The following is a 13,085-nucleotide window of genomic DNA, read 5'->3' as shown; positions in this document are numbered from 1 at the left end:
GTTGGAGATTTCAGTCGTAAGTTTTCCCCCCCGAAAATTACACAGGGCTGAGACATAGCTTGTAATGTTCATTTCTGCTGTTCCGCAGAGCTGCGGGAATCAAGAGAGAGAAAATAATCTGCCGAAGTTAGGAGCCAGTAAATCAGTCCTATAAAGATGCTAAAGCTAAAGATTAACTCAAACCAGCCCCCGGGTCCAAGGGCAAGAAATACTGTGCTAGATTCTAAAGGGATCAGGACGGAAGAACAGGTGTGGTCTAGACAAAAGCTGATCCATCCAAAATACAGTTCACAGTCCAGTGTTTCAAAGGTTGGGGTTCAAGAAAGGCTGAAATCTACACTGTCTCCAGTAACAGTTTCAGCCTCTGAAAGTGCCTTATAACATTTCCAGCCACTAGCCCCTCTCTGGTTGAGATGGCACTCATCGTGGATCTAACTCCCAAGGAGACTCTCTCCTCCCAAGGGCCCATCTCTGCAATATGGGTCTTCGTAAGCATTCAGTCATCTTGGGCAGCAGCATCATTCCTCGGGGCTCAGTTCAGATGAGAGCAGAGCAAGCGGACGATGTCGCGGGTGCTGGTTCTGCTTCCACCTCCATTTAAGATTTAAGACACAACAGGCAAGCCAGGATCCCAGGCTTCTCTTCCTCTCCAAGAAAAAAATGCAAGGCAGACCTGATGCTCTGGATTTTTCTATAAATAAAACGGAAAAGTAAAATAGCAGCACATCTGCCACGCTACGTGGTTTCTTAGAATAAGGGTTTTACTTTCTGCATTCGGAGAGCTCCATAGCACTCTTTTAGGGCAGAACTGCAGGCTGAGTAATTTTCAGGGGACAGAAGGGAATTGGTTTGTTTGTTTTATTTACCAGGCATTTTAAAAATGAATGTTTTCTCAAGTGATTGACTATTTTGATCTAAACCTGCTTATGTGAGCCTTCTCTAATATACTAAGGCTTTGGAGTCGTCATTATCCTTAATTAAAGCTCTATACATTAGACTGAGATCAGTAGCAGGAAACAAGAACTATAATGAAATCTGAAATGATATTCATGTTTTCTGATAACTTGGTGACATAATCATCTTAATGCTGTATTCACAATCTATAAAGACGACGCCTCATAATTAAAAACAGATCATGTCAAGCAAGTAACTTGGGAAGAGGAGTGTTACAGAAGAGCAATTTCTCACAAAGTTGATTTACTGTATAATAATCCTGAAAAAATATGGGTCCCCTGTTTTGCTGAGAAAAAAATCTGTCGATATATTACTTTTAAGAAGGTGCATGTATATGATAAAAATATAGTAGTAACCAAATCTGTAGAAATATTCTAAGCATGCTATTACGTTACATGCAGAAAACCTATACCTAAAATCTAGATGAAACTTTGAACTGATTTATATACAGAAAGTATAAAGAGCAGCTGAAATATGTATAATCCTTTTTTTCCCCCTCTGTTTCTCTTAGCTCCCTGCTTAGGTGGTACTTATTTTTGCCATAGTAATATGTGCATCAATAATTCTTTAGTTTGCAATGGCATTCAGAACTGCGCATACCCTTGGGATGAAAACCATTGCAAAGGTGAGTAGTGAATAAGCCTCCTGTTTTTCTTCCGAGCAGCCTAAAGACAATGCCCATCAAGTTTCCAAACCCAAAAGATGGTGAACTAACCAAGCTGCTTTCTTTGAACCTGAGAGATTGGCCTGTCTAAATTTTACAAAGCAAAACACAAGTTAAATGAGTAGCAAAATTCAGCCATTCCTTTTTCTGTTTTGCCCGCTTTATACCAACTGATACTTTGGAGCTCTGTTTTGGGTTAGAAACCACATAAATGTACTTTCAGTGCTCCACTGTATTGTTTTTGTTGCCTTATCTTGGTTTTTTTTCTGTTTTGTTTTGTTTTATAGCTTAATAAAAACATTGCAGACCTACTGTAGATTATTTAAAATGAGCTATCACTGTTATCACCAGCATTGATCATTCCTAGTCAAAATAGCCTGTTACAAAAGCTTACTGTTAGCATGACTATTCTGATGCGTCTGTATATATTAATTACTCTTAGTTGAGACATCCTTTTTCTTAATGGAAGAAGACAACTGCTCACAGTTACTTTTGAAAATGGAAAGGTTCACCCATTTAGTCCTACCACTGGATAAAGACTATTAATCACTCCTATTTTGAAAGAGGACAGTAAGTCTGAGAATTATTTCCCATGATACGTGGGCTTTTGATGAGTATAACGAAAGCCCGTGTATTCATATATTGTAAGATTTTTACAAGATAAAATAAGTCTTCTGGTTGTTACTTCCAATCTATGTTTATATCATCACTTCAAAGGTCAGACAAAGTCATCTATTTATTATTCAAGCTCATCCCATATTCAAATTTAAAATAGCAATTGATTACAAGGAATAGCCAGTTTTACAAGTCTAATGCATGTCTGTGAGGGGCATACGTTATTTGTGTTACTTAACAAAAGCATTTCAACTGGGTTAGCATGATTAGATAAACTGCAATGTGTGACATTATTATTTCTCTATTAAGTGTGTAACTGCCATTTATCACTAACCTCTCTTGGAAAATTACTGCAACCAACGATCAGTGCATTTATTTATATTTAGTAGCCCCAATTTGATTAATGTACATGAAATTAAGGGTGATTTGCTTAATGATTGCTTAATAACCAGTATTTTTTAATGATTTTAATTTAATAATTTATTATTAAATAAATAAATAAATAAAATAATTTAATGATTGCTTAAAAAGAAAAGGTAGAATAAAAATAAAACATATTCCAAATTCTGAGAAACTGAACTTTTCAAGAAAACTTTCTCTAGCAAACCGTATGCCATTTGGATATGTTGATCTGTCTCTCATCCATTTTGAGCTTCAGCTGAAATGTTGCCATTAGTGCCATCTAATTAGAGAATGCCTTTCATGAAAATTCTAAGCCAAGCTTTTCAATTTATCTAGTGCACTAATTAGCCTGTACCTCAAATATCTAGCTAAAGAGCTGTTGCACTGAGTTTGTGTATATTAAGAAGTACCATAAGCCAGTCGGCTCTTGAGAATCCTTTCAAAGGAATGTGTTCGTTGAACTAAGTGGTCTTTATGGTCCTCTTGATTGTGCAACTACTGTAGTTCTTCTGGTCCAGTTGCTCTTGGATCAAATTTTCTTGCATTTGTACAAGCTCGAAAAAGAGCAAACTGTGGTTGAACAGACTAGGCATGGGGAGTTTGGGGCCCTGATTTTGCTGGAAGTACCACGTGCATTGGCCCCAAAGAACAAGGACAATGATGATAGACTTGTTCTTCAGTAGAGTTTCACGGGATATGGATTCTTCATTCTCAATCAAGATGTTATTAGCAGAAGATAGAAATATGAGCCCAAAGAAAGAAAATAAGAATAAAATTAAGAATGGAAGCTAAAAAGAAAGCATTCGTGTCAACAGCTATACAGTACAACAAAAAGGAATGTTTGAATCACAGCTATGCAGATGCAGTTGAGTTTAGTCTCTATGTACCAACAGGGATTACTATCTAATAATACACTGTGGGATTCCTCATTCTGATAGAAATGGGAACGTAGCTTATTTAGAAGTATGTCTCTGTGAGAATAGTGCTTTTTTTTCAGCTCGCAATTTTATTAGCAGAGCTCCTCTGGTTGAGAATGTCCCCTCACTACATAGACTTAGGCCTACCTATCTTTTCTACCAAAGATACAATAGCTCATATTTCCACATTTGAAGGAACGAATGTTGATAAAATGTACTATGAGGTGGACTTTCTGATTAAAGATTGATGCTGAGAGGAGCTTAGGTTAACAATGTACTAGTTTAGATTTGGAACGGATTGCTGCTAGTTCTTCCCTTTTCATTTGTCGGTTTGTTTGTTTTAGAAAAGAAGAAAACAGGATTATTTGAGCAAATCACCAAAACTCATGGAACAGTCATTGGAATTACTTCAGGGATAGTCTTAGTTCTTCTCATCATTTCAATTCTGGTGCAGGTGAAGCAACCACGCAAAAAGGTGATGACTTGCAAAACCACTTTCAACAAAACTGGCTTCCAGGAGGTTTTTGATCCTCCTCATTACGAACTCTTCTCCCTGAGAGACAAAGAGATTTCTGCTGACCTGGCTGACCTCTCCGAGGAACTTGAAAACTACCAGAAAATGAGGCGCTCGTCAACAGCTTCACGGTGCATTCATGATCATCACTGTGGCTCTCAAACTGCAACTGTGAAGCAAAGCAGGACCAACCTTAGTTCCATGGAACTTCCTTTCCACAATGATTTTGCACCACCACAGCCAATGAAGACCTTTAATAGCACCTTCAAGAAAAGTAGTTACACTTTCAAACAGGCTCATGAATGCCCAGAGCAGGTGATAGAAGACCGAGTGATGGAGGAAATTCCTTGTGAAATCTACGTGAGGGGTCGCGAAGACGCTGCTCAGGGTTCATTATCAATTGATTTTTAATCTCCTTTTAAGGGTGAAACCAGTGTGTGTAAATATATGTACATATATAAAAAAACATGTCTGTGTACAAAAATGTACCATATGGAATTTGATGGAGACTTGAAAATTCATACTTTTTTAAAGCTGGTTCATTTTCTCCCCTGAAGGAAAACTGCATAAATCTCATCTCCTCCCCTTTGGAATTGCCCATCTGGTGGAAGAAAAAAACCATAGCTTTTGCATGGGGCTCCAATTAGTTGACATTAAAACAAAAAAAAAAACTCAGTATCAAAGACCTCAGTGATCGCCGACTGTCTATATTGCTTCCTTTCCTTTTCCTTCCTTCAGCCAGAAGCCTAATTCATTTTTTTTAAAAAGTGGGTACCATACCAAAGAGCTTAATATTTAAACATTGAGCTACAGTTTGGCAAATTTGATAGAGTTATTGTAGTCAGTGCCAGTTCAGACTCAATTGAATTACCCTTTGATTTGGCTGCCTTTTAAATGTTATCAAAGGTGGCCATGTAAAACATGGTGTTTTTCATATCGCTGCCTTTTTATTGTTTCTCTATAGCTCAGTCTTATGGTTTTCTATGCCAGCAAATGACTGGTGTTTCAGTTGCCTTTGTGGGTAATGCTGGACCAATGTTTTAAGGACATCATACCAGTGCAGATATTCAAGATTACTCTAGTTCCGTGATGACCCTGGTTCGGGGAAACAAGTCAGCTGTTTTTTCTGGCTTGCTGTAAGTTTTTATGACATTTGGGTGAATCAAGGGTTTCCAGAAAAAGGCTTCTGAATCATTTAAGAACATTAGAATATCCCTGCTTGGATCAGGCCAGAGCCACCTTCGCTCGGGCCACCAACCGGATACCTCTGGGCTACTTGCAAGCAGGAGGTGGAGACCTGAACCTCTTCTGCCATCATTCCCTTTCATGTGGCCCCCGATGCATTTGTAACATTGAGTCTTCAAGACTAATAGCTCTTGATAGGCCTGCCTTGCATGAATTCCTCCAACCTTCTTTTAAAGACATCCAAGTTAGTGACCATCATCACTCCTTCCAGGAATACATTCCACAGATCAATTATGTACCGTGATGGCAGTTGTAAATTGTACAGTCAGCTTCCTTAGATGACCTTGGGTGTTTTGAGAGGTGGAGAAATCTTTTCCCTATTTACTTTCTCGATGCTGTGCATCATTTTATAAGGGTTGGACCAGTTCATAGAAGTCTTATGGATCAACAGCTCTTAGCCTTGATGGCAGTAGGACTGCCTCTAAAGCTGGGAGACTCGTGGGCTTCCTTGGGCAGTTGGTTGGCCACTGTGGGAACAGACCGCTGGACTAGATGGGGCAGGGATCTGATCCAGCAGGCCACTGCTTATGTTCTTACACATTTTGATCATGTTTTACTCAGTCACCATTTTTTCCAAAGTAAAGAGAGAGAGACATTTTACACTTTTCTCACATGGCGTCAGCCATCAGATCATTTTAGTTGCATTCATCTGCATTTCTCCTAGCTCTGTTACATCCTTTTTGAAATGAAGTGACCGGAACTGTACACGGTATTTCAGATGAAGATGTACCATAGATTTATATAAAAGCATTACAATTTGGGCAGTTTTATTTTCTTAATGATTCTTGGCACGGAATTTGCCCTTTCCACAGCTTCCATACCCTGAGTGGACATCTTCATTTTGCTCTTCCATATCATCCTGAGATCTTTGTCTTGCTTAGTTTCAAACAAGCAAGACCCCATCAGTGTAGGTGTGAAATTAGGGAGTTTTGTCCCAATGTGAACCACTTTATGCTTACACATTTCAGCATTAACACTCTGAATATGCGTCATTCTTCCAGCTGCTGTACTCCTCACAAGGGTTTTCAAACTTTTTCGGGCCAAGGAACTCATTAGTTAAAATAATTTTAAAAGATCCCAGAAACCCCAATCAAGAGGCAAACCTCCAGTGATAGAAAACTGGCTGCCTTCAAATTATTGTTATTGCCCTTAGTTTCTCAGAGCCCCAACATATTTTTGTGGAGCCCAGTTTAAAAAACCCTGCTCTCCCCATGCACTGACAGTACATTGTGTTAAGAATAAATATCACTCTTGCTTTCTAGTTTATCCGGATGTTTCACTGTTCAGATCATTCTTTTCTTGAAACAGTCCATTAGGGATAAAAAAAAACCACTGGCAGGCAATTTCAGTTATATTTCACTTGTTGCAAAACATTTTTTGACAGTTAATACCTGCAACAATATCAGCCCTTTTTCAAAAGGCTTACAACGTGATTTATGACTGTCCTTCAGCAGTCTTCAGGTTTTCTCCAAAAAACTGGCAGATGTCTAAGAAAATTGATATCCTTGCTTTCCTCCAGGAACTCAAGGCAGTGTATGTAGTATCCTCTTCCATGTTTTTCCCACAACAATCTTGTTGGGTAGGATGGGCAGAGAACTAGAAACTGGCCCAAAATCACTCCGAGAGCTTCCATGGCTAAGGACGTTCCCCCATGTGTTCAAAGGTTCAGTTGTAGTTGGCAGGTTTGAGTTGAGGCCAAGTATGTGGACTTTTTAAAGCAATAAACATTACCTGAACCCTGCAATCCATTAGAGACTGTGTAATACCTGCTTACTAGTACTTTATATTAAAAATCTCTGAGGCTTTCCTAATACTTTTTTTTTCCACTTGGAAGGGTTTTTCTTGGGGGCACGAGACATTCATACCTCCCCGATTCTAGAATCATGCCTCCAGCAGCAAAAAAAAAAAAAATGCATTGGAGATTCTCCATTGCAGCCATAGGACAAACTCCCATCTTAGGGCAAACATTTTTATCCTGCTTTCCACACCTTGAATCATTTTTTCCCTCAAGTCAAATTGGCTGCTTGCTCATCCACAACGTCCAAGCCTATGCTTCTGCAGAAATTATAATATAGGAAAGTGTGTAGGTGTGGGGATGGGGGGGTCCAAAAAGTCATGGCCATAACCATTCCATTAAAGCTCCCCCCCCCCCTTACATGCACGTGCAAAAGGAGGAAGGCTTTAAGCCCATGGCTGTGGCGGCCCTGCATAATTTTTCTGCACCCTCGTTTGCATCCTTTACTTATTTACTGCCTCTCAGTCCTAATCCTGCTTATACTTCTTTATTCTTTACAGTGAGGAAGAAATAAGGACTTGCAGAAAGGCTGAACTTAAAAACCCTTACTACTTTTGCTCTCCAACCAGAGTTTCTGTTATTTTGCTGAGGCCAACATGTGTCTGGCTAAAAAGACCGCAAGAGAGAAATCTCATTTCGTATTTAAAATATTTTCTCAATGGTACTGGTAAGGCCCCCACTTTTTAAACGAACAATTTATAAATAGAATGCTACTTCGACGCACCTTAAGTCTGTATGACCTATGTGCTATTCCCATTCAAGTACCTGTGCAGCAAATGGATTATTAGTGTTCATACGAGCAGCTGTAAATCACAGTGTTGTCACTTGTAAAGCACGTTTAGTTTCTTTACCATTTAGTCTTTCTAAAATTCCTGTTTCTTTAAACTCGCTTCCTACTGTATGTCTTTTTCACTCAATGTGATCTTACCTCTCTGAGCGGATGGGCAATACCTTGTATTGAGAACTGAATATAAACAAAACTTACACCATGCGTGGAACTCTGTGGATTATGCTGAACTTTGCCGAAGAATGTTCTTTAAAGTTCTTGGGTTTTAGAAGTGAAGCGAAAAATAGCTCCTTTAAGGTAATATGACCATTTAGTCCCGGGAATGAAATGGTTGTGATTTTCCAGAAGAAAATACTTTTGTTCAGAAGTAAATTATAGTAACAGGATAACTGCTTTATTCGTGAATCCTGTCACACTATACCTTTGGATGAGCAAACTGCAGGTATTGAAACTGAAACTGAAAAAAAACTGATTTGGAGTTTGTGCCATTTAAATGAAGAACATGTGATGATGAAACAACAGAACCCCACAAACAGAAACCCCTTTTCAGATATGGCCATTTGATGTACCATTCTTAATTAAGCAGCTTAGATATATCAACATCTCTAGGTTGATTTAAAGAAGTTTCTTTGATAAACATTTCTTCCTATTGCATCATTTAGCTAACACAAACTTTTAAATGACACTAGCAACTAAAGCATTTGCAGTCTGAGAGTCCTTCTGGATCTAGTATGGATGCGAGATAGCCACCTGGTACCTGCTAAAATTTCTCTGATAAAACAGAGAATCATGAAGCCTCCATATTCAATTATTATGATGTGCTTTTCGTTAGATCAGTGTTTCTCAAACCTGGCCACTTTTAAGACAAGTGGACTTCAACTCTCAGAATTCCCCAGCTAAGACTTCTGTCGTCTTCTCTCTCTCCTTGGTTTCATCCAATCATTACTTTTACTGGTCTATTGCCTTGATTATTTCATTGAGCTTAGCATAAACCTGGCTCAAGAACATCATATTAGTGTAGTGCCCATACGGTTGGGTCTCTCCCAAGGAGTCACTCCTCACCAGGGGCCCTCTGGACCAGAAACCTCAAATAAACAACACCCATGGGCAGATAGAGGGAGACGTAGAAGCAGAAGAAAAAGACTCTACTACATACTTGGGTAATAGGACCCTCGGGTGGGCCAGTGGGGAAAGAGGCTCATTGAGTAAGGGGAGAATTAAGAATATATTCCCAAAGTCTCCCCAACCTTGCACCAATACTGCTTGGTTGCCTGTTAATCAGTTTCTCATTGCCATCTCCTCTGTTGCTGCTATAATAATTGCATGAAGGGATTTAGGTCAGTACGAGGGGAGCAATGTTGGATTCCCAGTTCCTCAAAGGCTTTGATCCGATGAGGACGGGAGTCACCGTAGCGGCATTAAAGCAAAGCAGTGTCCAGAACATTTGGACGCTGCTTGTGGGTCTCTTCTGCCAAGGCTGTTCTTGGCCCTTAAAGGAAAATATGTTGTAGAGAAGATCAGAGAAGAGAGTGTGTTCTTGGGGCAGGAGAAAGGGGGGGGCGATGCATCCATTTAATAAGACCAGAATAGAGTAGGACGCTAGTGTATCAGTAACAAAGGAAGCATGTATGTATTATTTTCAAAAGAAAAAAAAGCAGTGGAGCAGGGAACTAAAATCATTAACCATCAACAAAGGGGTTGGACCAAAACAGTGAGGCTTTGATGAAATAGCGACCCCAGCAAGACAATGCAAGAAAGCAGAACATTTCTAAGAGCGCCAGTATTAGCGCATATCACCAACACTGCCAGCTGGGAATTTCATCAGCCGAGAGGAGTCACAGAACATACATTAGGGAGAAACAGAGGATTGAAGAGCACCAGCTTTGAAATGTCCAGCTGGGAAGAAGAGGCATAATCTTCAAAAAGCTGCATTTCATTTTGTTGCAGATAGATTTTTTTTCATCGCCTCGTGCCAGCCCTAACTTTCGGGCAGGGTGTCTCCAACTGTGAAATGTACCTCCCTTGGGGTGGTGCAGATGAAGTCTTGCTTTTTTATGTCTTTATTAAAAATAAAGTGTCATTGCGTTGTTTTCATTGTTCATTTGTGCTCATGTTGGTGTTTGGATTGTTAGGGGAGGTGTGTACGTTAAGATGACACTAAAGGGAGGTGTGATGGCAAAAAGTTCAGGAACCCTTGCTTTAGGGAGAGTCAACCAACTGCCTTAGGTCGCAGGTGTGAAGGGTCAGGAACTGTAGCACAAAATGCTGGAGGAGTTTTGTGAAGAAGAACATTGTATGCCGTGGACCTGTCTTCCACGTTAAGCCAGACAAGCACACCCAGGTGTGGTGGCCATTCTTGGTGTAAGTGAAGACTCAGCTGCTCAGTTTAGGTACCTGGAATGAGAAAGGGCACCCTCTTCTCCATTCCAAAACTTAAGTCAATCCTATGGCCACTCTGCTACCTGTTCACTAGGATGGAGCTGAAAGTCAAAGAAGACATTTACAAAAACAAAGATGACAATGTCTTGAAAGGGGATTCATAAGTGGGGTGTAGGTCCACCACTGATTCAGTGCAAACTATGGATGAACTGCATGCCTTCAGCAAACCAAGATATATGGCCTGAGATCCCAGGGCCAAATATGGTCTCCAAAACCTTGGAGGGTCCCTAGAAATCTCCCAAAACCAGTCAGTTCTAATTGCCTACTTCACAGAGTGGTTGTTGTATACAGAAAACAGGCTGCATTGAACTTCTGAAAGAGAGATGAGACATTAATCTGATAAATAAATAAGACCAACAAAGAATAATCAATACGTTTAAAAGGTAAGCCTCCTTTGACTTAAGCTTGTTTCTGGTGTCCTAATGGTCACATCCATGTTGTTTTCTTAAGAAGATGGAAATGGTATACCATTGCCTTCTCAGTCTAGTTTACAAATGGGCTTTCTTGAAGATCTCCCCTCCAAGAGCCGTACTAATCACATGTAATTAATCTGATGCAATACTTAATGCGATTCTAATGAAACTGAAATGTAAAGTGAATTAAATCAACCTTCATTTTTGCTCCGATCCTGCCTGCTTTAGAGTTTGCTACCCCTGGAATGCCACTCAAATGCCAAGTCAGGTGCCCCCTCATTGCATTCCCTTGCCATCACTGAAACTGTACAGATGTCCTGAAAGCGAAAAAACAGTATAAAAAGGAAGCATTATCAGAAAAAGGACCTTTGCAGGCAAACACAACATTAAGCAAGGCAAACATGTTTCTCAAAAAAGAAAACGAGACAAAAATTTCACCCTCCCTAATGCATCCCTGAAAATCTTAGATGGATTTTCATCTTGAGAAGAGCTGACAAAACGCTTTCTTTGAAACTTCAAAAGGAGATATGTACTTTGATGGACATAAAGCCAAACATCAGAACAACGGAAACCTCTTGTCCCCCCCCCACAACCCCCCCCCCCCCATGCCATCTGATTTAGCTAGAGAAGCACAGGATGGAAAGAGAGAAAACAGAAAGGAAAAAAAGATGTTGAAAGGAACATTGATAGACTCTATATAGTTTGACAGAATGAAAAGATGGGGGAAATAGAGAATTGTTTTTGGGACAGATGGGGCTCTATATCAGGGGCTGTGTTCACCCCACACATTCTTATCCATGGCTAACTTAGCTGTGATTAATTCAGTTCACTCAGTTGCGTAGTTGTGTGCAACATCTTACACCATGAATCAACCACCCCACCAAAGCAACATTTGTGGCTGGCTAGTGTATGGTGTCGTAAGTCATTTGGGCAAAGTCTTTTTCCCCCCCTCCAATAGAGCTGTAGAACTAAAATCTTAGGACTTCATACATTACAATATACCCTAATGTTGTTTGTGTGGGCACTGCGTTATGTGAACCCAGCTATGGTGGATTATTCAATAAATCCTGGCTGAAGGAACGTTGTGCGAGGCCCCAGTCCGTAGGGATGGTCTGCTTTTCTTTGCTTAAAGTCTGCATATTTTAGAGATGATCTTTATGAATATTACTGAGCTATTTGGAAAAGCAAAGAACAGACTATTCCATATCAGCTAACCCACCCTTTTCCTCTCCTGCCATATTCTCATCTGGGGAAGCATCATCCTTCTGTGGACAAATGACAAAAAACCGAAGTGTTATTTTTCTGGGCCGTTGGAAACATTTGATACGGCTGCTTTCCCACTCAATTCAATTAAGAATATATAGTCTTAATTATATCATTGCACTTACCCGCAAAAACAGTCTACCTAATCGTCTACCTTTGCGAGCCATAATATGATTGTGAGACATTAAGGAAATTAAACTTGTGCTGAAAAACAAACCAGTTCTTGAGTAATTGCAACCAACTTAGTGGGGGTTGTTATAGAGAAATCACAGGGAAGCTGAGCAGGAAGCAAGATTAAAGCAGAATCTGGGATCGGCTTGAGTTTTAACACAAAAGATGGACGCAGCAGAACCGGGGTGACTCCATTTGGGGTACCAACCCAAGCCCAGTTCAGCAGCATTCAGTCCCACAAGCCTTAATAAACAGGAGCAGAACTGGGGCCAACATACAACTAGATCCAGTTCAAACAACATGCTAAGCTGTAATGTAGATAGGCATTTTGGTGTGACATAGTTCCTTTATGCAAACCCCATCACTGTGGCTTGTAGACCAGTATTATGGCATACAATACATATGGTGGGAGTCCAGTCAAGTATGGTTGATTCGAGACGTGAAAACCTAAAGCATGGTTTATCAATTACATTATTGGATTCAGACACATTAAGCCAAAATCAGACAAACCTTATTATGCATTATTGCAATGTTTTTCAAATTTGGCAACTTGAAGATGTGTGGACTTCAACTCCCAGAATTCCCCAGCCAGTATGCTTCCTGGGGAATTCTGGGAGTTGAAGTCCATACATCTTCAAGTTGCCTAGTTTGAAAAACACTGCATTATCGCAAATTGGGGATCCAGTTTGTATCTGATTCAGTGCATCTCAAACTTTAGGGTGCCACAGTCCCCTAAAAGGCTAAATGTCTTTGCATGACTCCCCCATGGATAAAACTAATGATCAGAGTGGTATTAATGTCAGGCAAGAAGTAAATATTATCACGTATTTTTAAGAAGGAAATTTTAACCTACGGATCACAGGGGTACCCCAGCTGGCCACAGGGCTTGTGCAGGGAAAATGAGGA

The 13,085-nt window shown here is 40.0% G+C and overlaps 1 protein-coding gene across 2 annotated transcripts in view; it reads left to right on the top strand.

Moving 5' to 3' along the window:
- The window catches only part of NETO2 (neuropilin and tolloid like 2), a 29,347-nt gene extending 19,412 nt beyond the window's left edge, over positions 1 to 9,935 (top strand). For both annotated transcript variants that reach the window (XM_007433391.4, XM_088136101.1), the window contains 2 exons: positions 1,466 to 1,579; positions 3,897 to 9,935. In XM_007433391.4, the coding sequence (XP_007433453.3) occupies positions 1,466 to 1,579; positions 3,897 to 4,477 (695 nt within the window). In that variant the 3' untranslated portion in view covers positions 4,478 to 9,935. The remainder of the gene's footprint in view (positions 1 to 1,465; positions 1,580 to 3,896) is intronic.
- Positions 9,936 to 13,085: the final 3,150 nt, after the last annotated feature.

The sequence above is a fragment of the Python bivittatus genome, unplaced genomic scaffold (assembly GCF_059951505.1).
Source record: "Python bivittatus isolate LINGU-HERP-01145 unplaced genomic scaffold, Pbiv_v1 ctg000190_np1212, whole genome shotgun sequence".
In the NCBI taxonomy this organism is placed as follows: domain Eukaryota; kingdom Metazoa; phylum Chordata; class Lepidosauria; order Squamata; family Pythonidae; genus Python; species Python bivittatus.
The sequence above is the reverse complement of the archived record's forward strand: the minus strand, read 5'-3'. Positions and strand labels throughout refer to the sequence as shown.